At 39.5% G+C, this 16196-nt stretch overlaps 1 protein-coding gene across 1 annotated transcript in view; it reads right to left on the bottom strand.

Moving 5' to 3' along the window:
• ARHGAP42 (Rho GTPase activating protein 42) overlaps positions 1 to 16196 on the bottom strand; it is a 306489-nt gene that overhangs the window by 199500 nt on the left and 90793 nt on the right. Inside the window, 1 exon segment of the mRNA XM_043504183.1 lies at positions 16078 to 16139. Within this exon segment, the coding sequence (XP_043360118.1) occupies positions 16078 to 16139 (62 nt within the window).

Genomic DNA, 16196 nt, shown 5'->3' with positions numbered 1-16196 from the left:
TCAATTATTTAGATGAAGCTATAGTTTACAATTTCCAGTCTGCCACAGAAACTCAGGGGTCCTTGCTACAGAATTTTGCTTCAACTAGCTGCACAGCACACAGTGTGCCCAAAATTCTAGTCGTGTGTGTAGGTCTTTAATGAGGCGTTAACTATGAAATCTGATTTCACTATGTGTTCTTCCTTAAGCACTTTTATAAATCTAATGATCTGATAGAAATAATACTAATTCCCTCAAGAACAACCATTTTCTTCATGCTGTTGCAGCTTCATATGTAGCTAACATATTAAAAGCTGATTTCATGATACACAGTCAGAATGAGAAGTGATGACCACTGAAATCAATACTAAAATATTTGGAAGCATTACAATAGACTGTAATATCTTAGTTACTTTAAGGATTATATTTTTTTGTAAAAACCCAATGCCAGATGTGTGCTTTACAATCTCAGGGTACTAGTAGATAGCATTTTATGATTTACCCCCTTTTAATGCTGAGCAACACAAGCAGCATGTATGGAATGAACAGTAAATAACCTTCTGACAGAAACAGTAGGTTGCATCAAATACAGGGCTCACTTCATTATTCTGGTTTCAGAGTAGCAGCCATGTTAGTCTGTATCTGCAAAAAGAAAAGGAGTACTTGTGGCACCTTAGAGACTAACAAATTTATTTGATGAAGTGAGCTGTAGCTCACAAAAGCTTATGCTCAAATAAATTTGTTAGTCTCTAAGGTGCCACAAGTACTCCTTTTCTTTTTTCATTATTCTGGGACATGCTATATCCTGTGATCCCTGCTGTTATGCACCGATGCATGAACACTGGTTTAAATAATTCATTTACTTTGTAAAGTGCAGTTCTTGATGCTAATGAATAACTTGAGGCCTTTCCCTTGCAGAGGTGGAGATGCCAGCAGTCCTCTTTCATCAGGGTAGTTACAGTACCATAATGAGAACATTCACAGGTAGGATTTTTTTTTTTTGTAAAGCAGCCAAAAGATATGCCTGAAGCATGAAGGTTATGGGGGGAAGCATGGATCAGCGTTCACATCACACACCCCATCAGTACCCAGCCTGAGCCGGAGAAGCTAATGAACCAACCAGTGGACCAAATTCGGTGATGAATCCTGGACAAGGGCTGCCTGAGGCACACTGCGTATACATTAAGATGATGAAGCTTATCGGTGACTAAATGACAGGAGTTAGGAAGAAGCTTCACCTTTGGGTAGATTATTTCATAATTGTCCACCACAGGATTTCTTGTACCTTTCCCTGAAATATCTCATGCTGCCCATTGCCAAAGACAGGATCCCTAACTAGATAGATGACAGATCTGACTCAGTAGGGCAAGGCCTGTCTTTTATAACATCAAAGAGGGAAGCCATTACATCCCATCCCCCACCCAGACACTCATCAGCATTCCAAGATCACACAATAAATGGGTAAATGGCAAGGAATTTCACAATTAAGGGAGATCTTCTGCAGTGCAGCATCTGGTAACCTTTCAGAAATAATCAGGGGTTTACACTGACAACACAATATAATCTAATCACTGCTTCAATTGTCAAGGGAATTCAGGAATGAGGAGTTGCATGCAGAAATCAGTAGCATGAACCAACCTATCTATTCTTGTGTAAACATAGCATTAATCCTACAAAAGGAAAAAAAGAATTAGAAATGTACCGTGAGTAATAAAACACTATTTATTATAAAGTTTAATAACATCAAATGAAAAGGGAAGCATAAGTAATGAATATCTTACCTCCACAATGTATATCATTTACTTAACCAAAACACACCATAGACGTGATCAGTAAAGTCCATAAGAGTGGAAAGAAATTATTTAAAATACAATTCCCAGAAATAGACAAAGTAGTCACATGAAACTAAATTATTGCATCTCTAGCGTTCCCTAATGATTCATTAGGAATTGGAGGCCATTATTTCACAATTCCCATGTAGAATACTGCTGACTTCAGTGGAAAAACAGTAGAGATAAATTAGATCTCTTATTACTAGGGATGGACAACTTGCAAAACCTAATGTCCTTGGAAATAATCAAGATTCTTCCCCATATGTAGGGATCATTAATTTAACAACCAAAACCAGGACTGATACCCTGATAAGGATGTATACAATGGAAAGTGAAAATTTCATTTTTTCTATTTCTGGGCCTGCTAATTAGTCTTCCTGAAAGCAAATGAAAGACTAAAGAAGATTAAGGAAATTTAAGGATGGTAGTTACTGCTCTACTAAACTGCTGACAATTAAAATAGCAAATCTTCAAATGACAGAATTTCTCCCTTCTGTAAGACACATGGCTTTCTTTAATTCTAACCTCCAGTATTTCAAACTGAACATCTTTCCTAACAATTTTGTTATTGTTTCATTATCTGGTTAAAGAAAAGAAATGGGCTTGTAAATCAGTATTTTTTATTTTTGAATGTAAAATTAGTAAAATGGAAGATTGGTCCCTCTGCATCAGCGTGTTTTCTTGAAGATTAAGTTATTAATATACACCTTCAGCTGGAACAACACTCCAACAGACCAGTTAGTACTTTGCATTCATATAAACAAAACTGTTATTATTTTCCTTACGAGGAGTTTAACAGGCAATTATCAAAGTGCTTCAGACAAGATGTAAACATATGATATGAATGCATGACTTTCAACATGGAAGTCTGATGCACACACACTGGCTTGTTAATGCCACCCTTTACATAGTAATAGTATAAATTACAATACAAAAGAAAATTAAAACATTAGCAAGTAATGGTCATGTGTAAAGTGAACATCTGTCATTCTATAGTCCTATACATCAAACAGTTAGTGAAGCAAAATTGTCTTTTAATGCCTAACTGTCACACTTCATCGAATTAAAAGGAAGCTGTAAAATGACATGACAAGTTTCTCCATAAAGGGTCATAATACTGAACTACTGTAGTCCCAAGGACGTTCTGTAATATAACTATGTCACAAGATAAGATTTTATTCATGTTATACAGAACATCTTTCTGGTCAGAGGGAGGCACACAAAAACGGGGAACGCCTGAAGAGTCTCACGTCCAACCAGAAGTTTGTAAGGCAGTTGGCTCAGTCTCTTCTACAATCATTTCATCACTAAGCTGCAGATTAGTTCGTTTCCTGTGTTGTGTGAATGCTTTTCAGCAGAGGGACCAGAAATATAACACCTCTGCATAAAGCACCTTGTTTCCTCAGAAGCCGGAAAATTAAAAAGGAAGTTCTGAAGTTACACAATTAGATTGTAAGCTTGTTAGGCAGGGAGTCTCTTGCAAAGTGTTTGCTCAGAATCTAGCACAATTGGACCATAAGCGTGACTGGGACCTCTAGCTCTACCACAACCGTTCTTATTACAGCAGGGGTTCAAGGCATCATCCAGCAAACTAATGAAATACAAATCAATATTTTAAAGACAAAGACAACATACCCTTGATTTTTTTTTATTTCTAATTCCCTATAGCAATGATATATTACCTTATAAATCAAGAAATTTATTCATAGAATATGAGTGTTGGAAGGGACCTCAGGAGGTCATCTAGTCCAACCCCCTGCTCAAAGCAGGACCAATTCCCAACTAAATCATCCCAGCCAGGCCTTTGTCAAGCGTGACCTTACAAACCTCTAAGGAAGGAGATTCCACCACCTCCCTAGGTAATGCATTCCAGTGCTTCACCACCCTCCTAGTGAAAAAGTTTTTCCTAATATCCCACCTAAACCTCCCCCACTGCAACTTGAGACCATTATTCCTCACTCTGTCATCTGGTACTATTGAGAACAATCGAGATCCATCCTCTTTGGAACCCGCTTTTAGGTAGTTGAAAGCAGCTATCAAATCCCCCCTCATTCTTCTCTTCTGCAGCCTAAATTATCCCAGTTCCCTCAGCTCCTCCTCATAAGTCATGTGCTCCAGCCCCCTAATCATTTTTGTTGCCCTTCGCTGTACTCTTTCCAATTTTTCTACATCCTTCTTGTAGTGTGGGGCCTAAAACTGGACACAGTACTCCACATGAGGCCTCACCAATGCCAAATAGAGGGGAATGATCACGCCCCTTGATCTGCAAGCACTGCTCCTACTTATACAGCCCAAAATGCCCCTAGCCTTCTTGGTAACAAGGGCACACTGTTGACTCGTATCCAGCTTCTCGTCCACTGTAACTCCTAGGTCCTTTTCTGCAGGACTTCTGCCTACCCGCTCGGTCCCTAGCCTGTAGCAGGGCAGGGGATTCTTCCGTCCTAAGTGCAGGACTCTGCACTTGTCATTGTTGAACCTCATCAGATTTCTTTTGGCCCAATCCTCTAATTTGTCTAAGTCACTTTGTATCCTATCCCTCCCCTCCAGCGTATCTACCACTGCTCCCAGTTTAGTGTCATCTGCAAACTTGCTGAAGGTGCAATCCACGCCATCCTCCAAATCATTAATAAAGATATTGAATAAAACCAGCCACAGGACCGACTCTTGGGGCATTCCACTTAATACCAGCTGCCAACTAGACATGGAGCCATTGATCACTACCCATTGAGCCCGACAATCTAGCCAGCTTTCTATCCACCTTATAGTCCATTCATCCAGCCCATACTACTTTAACTTGCTGGCAAGAATACTGTGGGAGACCATATTAAAAGCTTTGCCAAAGTCCAGGAATAACGTGCCCACTGCTTTCCCCTCATCCACAGAGCCAGTTATCTCACCATAGAAGGAAAGGCATGACCTGCCCTTGGTGAATCCATGCTAACTGTTCCTGATGACTTCCCTCTCCTCCAAGTGCTTCAGAAATGATTCCTTGAGGACCTGCTCCATGATTTTTCCAGGGACTGAGGTGAGGCTGACTGTCCTGTAGTTCCCCAGATCCTCCTCCTTCCCTTTTTTAAAGATGGGCACTACTTTAGCCTTTTTCCAGTTATCTGGGATATTCATTATATCATCTTATGCTCCAATTTAGTAGGCTTCAGTTTTCTCTGATACGGCCAAGATTGTATTTGCATTAAGTAGCCATTTGGGGGAGAGGAGGGGAGAGTGTTTGTATGAGTATATTTTAAATCGTTTAGGAGTCTAGGTGCTCAGGAAATGAAGGCCCCAAATCAGCAAAGTACTTAAGCATGACTATGAGTAGTACTAGGGCCACTGTCTGTTACTATGACATGGCTATGTGAAGTCTAAATACAACTCCTCATGGAAAGCACCTCTATCGAAAAGACCACCATCACCATACTGCCATCAGTTGTAGTACCACTCCTGGCATTCTAAACAGAGAGGACAAAGCCAGGAAGCATAAGCTACCTTTCATCTCTAAAGTTTGTCCCTGCAGAACAGAGTTACCATACTGACAATTGTAATGAGGGGAACTATGCAGAATTGCTGCTTATGCAATGTATATTACAGTAATTTCTCTAGCTTCTCTGAACCCCACGTCCCTTAATGAAATTATTAAAATTTTAGTGTATTTATCTATTATATGGGGATAGATTAAGAACTTTAACCCCCAAAATGTTAAACTGTCCCCCAATGACAATGCATAAACTGTTTAAAAATAAGAACTTTCCCAATTATGGTGAATTATCCTCTTGTCCCAGTATTACTTGCTAGATAACTGTAGGCCGTTTACATACTGTGTACAGGGGTGACTTATTGTACCTGCATGCAGTTTCGAGAGAACAAACAGAACTGTGGTACAACAAGTTTAGTCAAGAACAGTATAAAATAGTTGAATGCTACTCTACCACCAAGAAAGACAATGTGATACCTTTACATTAATAATCATCTGTGGTATTATCTGCAGTTGAACTCTATTGCTGAGAGTGATAGTGGTTAGTCACTTTAAAAAGCCACTATTCAATAAAAAATTAGAATCTAAACATATTACTCAAACTATTGGTTTTAATTATTCCACTTAGGTTATTTAATTCCCTTGCACATTTTATATTTTTAAATTAAGAAGCACGTATAGAAAATTTCTACATAAGGGGGAAATTAAAGACCAAGGCCATGTTCCTGCATCGGAATCTGCTGGCACAGCTTTTGAATCCAAATAAAGCCCTCTGGTGTCGGACTAAAAGATTCCATTGAAGAATCGGGGCATTAAATTCTAACTCTCTCTTGTCCACTAACCTTTTGTTTGTTTAGCCTGCAAAGAACAATAAAAAATACAATTTTATTTTTTATGTAGTGTTCATCCTATACAATATATATGAAACACTTTATGGAGAAAGCCAATTGTAAACTGGAGAGCCCAGGAAGGTTTTAAGGCAAAAAGAAGTGACTCATTTGGAAAGGAGGATAAAAACCAGTGAAGGTAGCTTTATATACTACGAAAGATTAACCAGCTTTAGAAATAAAACCTTCATTTCTCTTTATTGTTCTCTCTTCTCCTACAGAATCACCTTAAAATAATCTTCAATTTAATTTGGAAAGTTATTCATCCAGGACCTGCTTTAAAGAAGTAATTCAACATGTGGTGAACTGGTAAAATGATGAACTCGAAACATTCACCTTCTATTCTTCCTCTCACTTCTCTCCAAGACAGAGAGAAAAAAATTACACAATTACAGTGCAAAGTATTAAATTTAAAATTGCACACAACACTAATATTTTAAAATGGCAAATTCTGATTTACAGCAGATGAACACTCAGAGGCAAGTTTGCTCTCAGTTATTCATGAGAATCACAGAACCTATTGTAAACCTCTTCCTGGATTAATAATTTCCCAATTTAAATGGGAGATTTTTTCAAGATTACACAATTATTTCTACAAGGAAGGAAAACAAACAGACAAGTTAGCTGGATGTTTCTTGAGGTGGTTAATCTTTTATGGTATATAAAAATCCCATCACTGAGTTTTACACTTCTTTCCATAATGCGTCACTTTTCCTTGATTTAAAATGAGTTCTCCTTAGTTTATGATTGACTTCAGTGAAAACAGACTAGAAGTTGATCTCATATTTGTAGGGTTTTTTTAAAATCTATTCACTCATTTTAAGCTTTGTATTCAACCTAACAGATGAAAAATTCTAAATTAGAGCTGCATTTGTAATCTCTATAATATCTACTATAGACCTAACAGCCTGAAAACAGAGACTTTTTTCATTTTTGTTACCATAGAGGGAAAGCTATTGTCTGAGCATGGAAACTCACTCACCATATCCTGTGGTTACTCAAATTATTAGCACACAAGTTAGCCTGTACATATAGAACCCAGTTCAGAAAACATTTAATCATGTGCTTACGTTCACCTCTGCTCAGAAAAAAGAAAGTAAATCTCCACAAGTAAGTCTATAGAGTAAGTACACTTGAGTATAAAAATCTATGTAGGTACCTAAATGACCTCCATAACCTTAGCATCCATAAACCTCACAATTACTAATAAATGTTATCATCACAATACTTTTGTGAAGCAGAAAAGCATTTCCATTTTACAACCTGGAAAATGAAGAACCACTGCATGTTCATTTAATTGTCCTAACAATACAACAGAGTTAAGAAGAATGACTATGGCTCAATTTTTAAATAAAATCAAAAGTACAAGAGACATAGATCTGGCTTTCTAAAAGAAAATATTAGGGCTTTTGATTAATTGCAGTTAACTCGCATGATTAACAAAAAAATGAACTGAGATTAAAAAAATTAATCGTGATTAATCGTACTGTTACACAATAGAATATCAATCTAAATTTATTAAATATTTTGGATGTTTTTCTATATTTTCAAATATATTGATTTCTATTACAACACAGAATACAAAATGTACAGTGCTCACTTTATATTATTTTTATTACAAATATTTGTACTGTAAAAATGATAAACAAAATAAATAGTATTTTTCAATTCACCTCATACAAGTATTATAGTGCAATCTCTTTATTGTGAAAGTGTAATTTACAAATGTAGATTTTGTTTTTTGTTACATAACTGCACTCAAAAACAAAACCTAAAACACACAAGTTTATTTACATTTACAGGAGATACTGCAGACTGCTTTTTATTTACAATGTCACCTCAAAGTGAGAACAGGCCATTCTCATTGCACTTTTGTAGCTGGCTTCCAAGGTATTATACGTGCCAGATATGCTAAACATTCATATGCCCCTTCATGCTTCAGCCACCATTCCAGAGGACATGCTTCCATGCTGACGACGCTCGTTAAAAAAATGAGTTAATTAAATTTGTACTGAACTCCTTGGGGGAGAATTGTACGTCTTCTGTTCTATTTTACCTGCATTCTGACATATATTTCATGCTATAGCAGTCTCGGAAGATGACCCAGCACATGTTCATTTTAAGAACACTTTCACAGCAGATTTGACAAAATGCAAAGAAGGTACCAATGTGAGATTTCTAAGGATAGATACAGTACTTGATCCAAGATATAAGAATCTGAAATGCCTTCCAAAATCTGAGAGGCACTAGGTGTGGAGAATGCTTTCAGATGTCTTGAAAGAGCAACACTCCAATGCAGAAACTACAGAATCCAAACCATCAAAAACAAAAATCAACCTTCTGCTGGTGGCCCCTGACTCAGATGATGAAAATGAACATACATCGATCTGCTCTGCTCTGGATCGTTATCGAGCAGAACCTGTCATCAGCATGGACGCATTTCTGGAATGGGTTGAAGCATGAAAGGACATATGAATCTTTAGCACATCTGGCACAGAAATATCTTGCGATGCCGGCTACAACAGTGCCGGCTTCAGAGCCTGTTCTCACCTTCAGATGACATTGTAAACAAGACGTGGGCAGCATTATCTCCTGCAAATGTAAACAAACTTATTTGTCTGAGCGATTGGCTGAGCAAGAAGTAGGACTGAGTGGACTTGTAGGCTCTGACGTTTTACATTGTTTTATTTTTGAATGCAGTTTTTTTGTACATAATTCTACATTTGTATGTTCAACTTTCATGATGAAGAGATTGCACTACAGTATGTATTAGGTGAATTGAAAAATTTTTTTTTACAGTGCAAATATTTGTAATCAAAAATATAAGTGAGCATGTAAACTTTGTATTCTGTGTTTAATTGAAATCAATATATCTGAACATGTAAAAAACATCCAAAATACTTAAATAAATGGTATTCTATTATTAACAGTGCGATAATCATGCGATTAATCATGATTAATTTTTTAATGGTTTGACAGCCCTAGAAAATGTAGGTTGTCATGCAGTGTCACATGGTACCACTGGATATTATTTTGGAAGAGGAGGTTACTTACCTGTAACTGGAAGTTCTTTGAGAGGTGTGGTCCCTAGCTGTAGTCCACCGAGTGTTTATGCATGCGCACAATGCATCTGGAGCCAAATAATTTGAAAGTAATGTCCCCTGGTCTGTGCATGCGCCCTGGTTTGCCTCATGGTTTCACCCAAGGTGATAAAGGGCAGGACGGACCAACACATCTCCAATTCCTTCTCCACCACAAAACCAACAGACCCGTAACAAAGGGGAAGGATGGCAAGAAGTGGAATACAGATAGGGACCACACATATGGAAGAACCTCCAGTAACAGATAAGTAACCTCTTCTTCTTCAAGTGATGATCCCTATTGTATTCCACTGAGGGTGATTAACAAGCAATACCTAAGTCGGAGCAGGGTGTGACGATGAAGATGGAATGGTTGAGTGGAGGACTGCCTGCTGAATAAGGCATTTACCGCCGAGTCCTGTACTAAGGTGTAGTGTATGGCAAAGGTGTGCACTGAACTCTATGGGGCCGCTCTGCATATGTCCCAAAGCAACACATTGTGGAGGGAGGCTGTGGTCAAAGCCTGGGTTCTCGTGCGTAATAAGACCATATCCCAGTAGGTGGAGGCAGGCAAGATTGTTGAGAAGGTTCTGATGCGGCCCTTCTAAAACCTAACAGTTAGTGGTTGTGTAAAGATGGAGCGCCCTTCCATGGGGGGGTAGGTGGTGCTAATCACCACTAGGTGGACATTTAGAGAGTGGAGGACGAGACCCAATGCCTTCAAGGACAGGAGGTAGTCCAGGAAGAGGGGGATCCCCACAGATACTGGGGAAAGTCCCTTTTGTTGGGCCTCGAGGTGAAGCATTTCCACTTGGCCTGGTAACAGTGCCAAGTAGACTCTTTCTTGCTGCTGGAGAGACTGTTTTGGATATCTGAGGAACACGCCTATTCTAGAGAAGATACCTATTCAAATACCATACTCTAAGATGGAGCACCTGTGGACTGGAATTTCTGATCTTGCTGTCATTCTGCATCAGCATATTGGGGAAGATGGGGATGGGAAATGTTGGTCAAGTTGACATATGAAGGAGGTTGGTAAACAGAACTGTCTGGACTGTTGCTCTGTCACAGCTAATCTTGTGGAGTACTCAGGGTAGGAGCTGAAGGGGAGGGAAGGCATAGTTGAGTTGGTCTGATCAGGATAGTATGAAAATGTTGCCTTGAAAGTGGTGACCAAGACTTCTCCTGGAGGTTGTATTTGGTGCTTACGTGGGAGGTGAAGAGATCTCTGTTCAGCATCCTGCATCAGCTAAAGATGTCGTGAACTACGGATTCATAGAGTTCTCACTCATGGTTGATCATAAACTGCCTGCTGAGAGAGTCCGCAATCATGTTCTGTGTCCCTGAGAGATAGGCTGCAGCCAAGAGGACCTGGTGGGTGATACAACAATTCCAGAGGTTGATGGCTTCTGCAAACAGAGCGGTCAACCTCAAACCCCAAACCGCCCTGTGTTGATGTAGAAAACAGGGTGGTTTGTCCGACATGATAAGAACATGATGGGAATGGATGAATGGAAGAAAGGCTTGACATGCTTTCCTTACAGCCCGGAGCTCCACAATGTTGATGTGCATCCTGGATTCCCAAGGAGTCCATGTTTCCTGTGTCATGTGATCATCCATGTGTGCTCCCCAACTAACAAAGGATGCATCCATGATGATCATCCTTTCTGGGAGGAGGGGAGTAAGGGAACCCATACACAGATATGACCTGGCTCTGTCCACCGCTGGAGGGATGAGAGCACCCTGGGGGGAACTGTCAGGATCAAGTTCACGGTGTGATATTTTGGTGCATAAACTGTTTTGAGCCACATCTGGAGACAGCGAAGGTGGAGTTGAGCGAAGGCAGTATGTACACAAAGCCATGTGGCAAAGGAGAGAGAGAGAGAGGCAAGTCCTGGCAGAGACATAGGATTGTGACAATGCGAGTTACGAGTTCTTGCAGTGTCCTGGATCCTGTTGCCTTAGTAGGTAGGGGTCCATGCTGTGACCAAGTGATGTGGCCTCTATAAAGTCCAAGGTTTATGTGGGGTCCCAAGGTTGATTTTCCTACATTGATACTTGCCCTCAAGGCATGGAAAGAAGGCTAAGCAGGAATGGAAGTTGAAACTGGGCTTTAAGTCTGGATCATGCAGCCAGGAACCAGTCATCTAGATAGGGAAATACGAGGACCTCATGATGCCTGATGTAGATCGCCACATCAGAAAAAACCTTGGTGAAGACTCTGGGAGCAGTGGTTAGTCCAAAGGGAAGAACCCTTTTTTGGAAATGGGTGAGAGCCCATCGTGAATCTCAGGAATCAAAGTCAATTGTACCTGTGCTTCGGTACCCGGGACTGCCTGATTCCCTTGATTGTGGGAATTCTTCTCATGTTTAGGCATATAAAATGCACTTCAAATTCATGGAAGGAGCATCCTCTTTCTTTGGTTTTGAGAAAGACTTAATGTCATGTTTATGGACATGCTTCCTTACCTCCTGACTAGATAGTGGTGGCTCAACCAGTGCCAGATCTGGACTCAGTAGCCACAGGTGCACTCCTGGCTGTTTCAGGCTAATGTACACAATGAGTCCTCTGGCATGGGTCTGAGTGAAGCCTCATGAGGACTTCCATAAGGCGATTTTGGAGGTGGACAGCCCGGCCTTCTCGGGTACGGCTGGGAAAGGACAGGCAGATACTGCATGTGGATGCATTGTGGGCTTCTCCCAACCAGTAAAGGCAGCACTGATGTTTGTCACTGACCAAGAAGGAACGCAGGCAGGAGGTACAGATTTTAAAACCAGGGGTCTTAGGCATAGTCCAGTATCTCCAGTATCCATCCTAATCACTAAAACTACAAAAAATACTATTAAAAATCGCTAAAAACACTATAAATTGTAAAATTCTAAAACTACGCACAACAATGTTTTTAAAGCTGCATCAGAGACGAGGACACTGAAAGTGCCAAACTGGCCCATGAGAAGGAAAAACCTTAGAGGTTTTTAAGGCCCAGCTTGACAAAGTTCTGGATGGGATGATTTAGTTGAGGTTGGTCCAGCTCTGAGCAGGGGGTTGGACTAGATGACCTCCTGAGGTCTCTTCCAATTCTATTCGTCTATGATTCCATGAACTGGAAACACGGTTGGGCTGCCTTGCCCTTTATCACCTCGGATGAAACCTTGAGGCAAACCAGTGCATATATGTGGTCCAGCAGACACTACTTTCAAATTCCCTGGCTCTGGATGCATGGTGCACATGCGTAAACCCTCAGTGAAATGCAATAGAAAATGTACTTCAAGAAGAAATATACACTTCATTAAAACAAAATAATTTAACTGTTTCCATAAATTAAAAAAAATTAAAAGTCTATATTAGGACAACAATGGAATCTTAAATGATTTGTGAGTTAGTGTTTATGTACATTATTTTTCTAAGCAGCTAGAAGAAATGTGCATCAGTGTTCAAAGCTATTTTGAAAAAAAGTGAATTACAGTAGAACCTCAGAGTTATGAACACCAGAGTTACAAACTGGCCAGTCAACCACAGACCTCCATTCGGAACCAGACGTATGCAATCAGTCAGCAACAGAGAGAGAGAGAGAGAGAGAGAGAGAGAAAGAGAGAAAGAAAGATAACACAGTACCGTACTGTGTTTAATGTAGACAACTACAAAATAAAGGGAAAGCAGCATTTTTCTTCTGCATAGTAAAGTTTCAAAGTTGTATTAAGTCAAAGTTCAGTTGTAAACTTTTGAAAAAACAACTATAATGTTTTGTTCAGAGTTACATTTCAGAATTATGAACAACCTCCATCCCCGAGATGTTCGTATCTCGGAGGTTCTACTATATGTGGAGATAATTTTCAAAGGGAGGCACAAGAATTTGGCCACACAAACCCATTAATATTGTTGGGAGTTGCACAGCTAAATTCTTATGCATGACTTTGAAAACCTAGGAATTCTGCTCATTACCAGAGCTGGTTGGGAATATTTTGACACAATGTTCATTTCTCAGAAAATGCTATTTTGTTGAAATGAATAAACTTTTCACAGGAAACTGTCTGTTTCAACTTTCATTGGGAAAGTATCTCGAGTCCAGTGGCCAGGGCACTCATCTGGGATGTGGGAATTTCAGGTTTGAGTCCCTGCTCCACTGAATATTTTTAATTATTTACACGATATGGAAGAACTTTAACAGGAGACTGAGAGGGACCCACCCAGAACAGCCAATAACTTAGTGGTTGGGGCACTGATCTGGAATGTGGGAGACTTGGGTTTGAGTCCCTGTTTCAAATTAGGCTGAGTTTTTGAACATGAATGTTCCATACCCCAGGTGAATGCCCTGACAAGTGGGCTACTGTTGGTAGCCCCTCTCTCTAAAAATTTCAAAAGGACTCTGTTTTCTCCCAATGCAAAATGGAATTTATTTATTCTTTAAATTTCCAAAATTTTTTGCAGGAGAGGAAAACCATGTCCTGGCTGCCTTTCTTCGGTATGTTCCTGAGTATTGAAACACAGTTTATCACTTCTCTCAGGATCTTCAGCTGAGGAAGGTGTGAAGTAGGCCTTACTGCCAATATGATTTTTAAGTTCAGCTTTTTCCTTAAATAAATTATGTGAACATATTCATGCATTTGAAGCGCTCTGAAAGGGGGAAATATAACCTTTTTCAGGCCTTTTCTTAAAAGAAAAAATTTTATATTAATCAAGTTTATATTAATGAAGTAAATACTAATGGAAACTGCGTGATCATGGGAGACTAACTTCCCAGATATAGACTGGAGGATGAGTGCTAGTAATAACAATAGGGCTCAGATTTTCCTAGATGCGATAGTTGCTGGATTCCTTCATCAAGTAGTTGCTGAACCAACTAGAGGGGATGCCATTTTAAATTTGGTTTTGGTGAGTAGTGAGGACCTCATAAAAGAAAAGATTGTAGGGGACAATCTTGGTTCAAGTGATCATGAGCTAATTCAGTTCAAACTGAACGGAAGGATTAACAAAAAAATAAATCTCCAATTAGGGTTTTTGATTTCAAAAGGGCTGACTTTCAAAAATTAAGGAAATTAGTTAGGGAAGTGGATTGGACTGAAGAACTTATGGATCTAAAGGCAGAGGAGGACTGGGATTACTTTAAATGAAAGCTGCAGAAGCTATCCGAAGCCTGCATCCCAAGAAAGGGGAAAAAATTCATAGGCACGAGTTGTAGACCAAGCTGGATGAGCAAGCATTTCAGAGAGGTGATTAAGAAAAAGCAGAAAGCATAAAGGGAGTGGAAGATGGGAGGGATCAGCAAGAAAAGCTACTTTATTGAGGTCAGAACATGTAGGGATAAAGTGAGACAGGCTAAAAGTCAAGTAGAATTGCACCTTGCGAAGGTAATTAAAACCAATAGTAAAAGGTTCTATAGCCATATAAATAAGAAGAAAACAAGGAAAGAAGAAGTGGGACTGCTAAACACTGAGGATGGAGTGGAGGTCAAGGATAATCTAGGCATGACCCAATATCTAAACAAATACTTTGCCTCAGTCTTTAATAAGGCTAAAGAGGATCTTAGGGATAATGGTAGCATGACAAATGGGAAGGAGGATATGGAGGTAGATATTACCATATCTGAGGTAGTAGCGAAACTCAAACAGCTTAATGGGACTAAATCGGGGGGCCCAGATAATCTTCATCCAAGAATATTAAAGGAATTGGCACATGAAATTGCAAGCCCATTAGCAAGAATTTTTAATGAATCTGTAAACTCAGGGGTTGTACCATATGATTGGAGAATTGCTAACATAGTTCCTATTTTTAAGAAAGAAAAAAAAAGTGATCCGGGTAACTATTCATGGTAAATAGGCCCAATGGCCTGTGATGGGATGTTAGATGGGGTGGGATCTGAGTTACTGCTGGTGAATCTTGCCTATATGCTCAGGGTTTAGCTGATCGCCATATTTGGGTCGGGAAGGAATTTTCCTCCAGGGCAGATTGGAAGAGGCCCTGGAGGTTTTTCGCCTTCCTCGGTAGCATGGGGCACGGGTCACTTGATGGAGGATTCTCTGCTCCTTGAAGTCTTTAAACCACAATTTGAAGACTTCAGTAGCTCAGACATAGGTGAGAGATTTTTCGCAGGAGTGGGTGGGTGAGATTCTCTGGCCTGCGTTGTGCAGGAGGTCGAACTAGATGATCATAATGGTCCCTTCTGACCTTAGTATCTACGAAATTTAGTAGATATGAAATTTCACAAAATCTTCCAGGATTTCTATTAATAATTTAATAAAAATCTATGCAGCACCAAGAAGAGAAAGACTAGATTAAATCAAAAATACTGCAGTATAAACTTCAAGGGCAAATTCTCAGCTAGTGTACAAGTTGTCATAGCTACACTGAAGTCAACAGAGCTATAACACTTTATATTGTTTGAGGATGAACTTCTATTTATTCCTTCTACCCTGCTGCCGTTTCTTTCAGTATCCATTCTGGACGGGCTGCGTTCTCATCAGAGCAAAGAAGGTATTTTTAAAGTAATAACCTTACTTTGTTGAGGTTTGTAATGAAGTACTTTGCTGAGCATCTTTCAACCCAGTGAAAGCTCGAGACTGGCTAATTTCCTGATCTTGGCAGCCTAAGCAGCAAAATTACACCAAATTTAAAAGCTGCACTACTGCCGTATTGTTATTACCAAATCAAATTAAACTAATATTTTAAGCCAAATGTTTCATTAAAGTGGCTGCAAATCTTGTATAGGATATATCTTACAAGTACAGATGAGCTCAGAATGTTCTCTCAGGATGCATGAACAATTTTGGTATTTTCAAAAATAAAATAAAAAACAAAACGAAACAAAAGTATATTATATCAGACTTACAAGTCGTCTTCTCTCCTCTTCTACAGCAATCAATAGCCGGGCAAACTCTTTCAGTGACTGGGCTGTGAAAAAGAAAGATCAAATTAATATTCATATCAAGAGCAACGGAGAGGGCCAAG

The sequence above is a fragment of the Dermochelys coriacea genome, chromosome 1, assembly GCF_009764565.3.
Source record: "Dermochelys coriacea isolate rDerCor1 chromosome 1, rDerCor1.pri.v4, whole genome shotgun sequence".
Classification (NCBI taxonomy): Eukaryota; Metazoa; Chordata; order Testudines; family Dermochelyidae; genus Dermochelys; species Dermochelys coriacea.
This window is presented reverse-complemented; position numbering and strand designations above follow the sequence as displayed.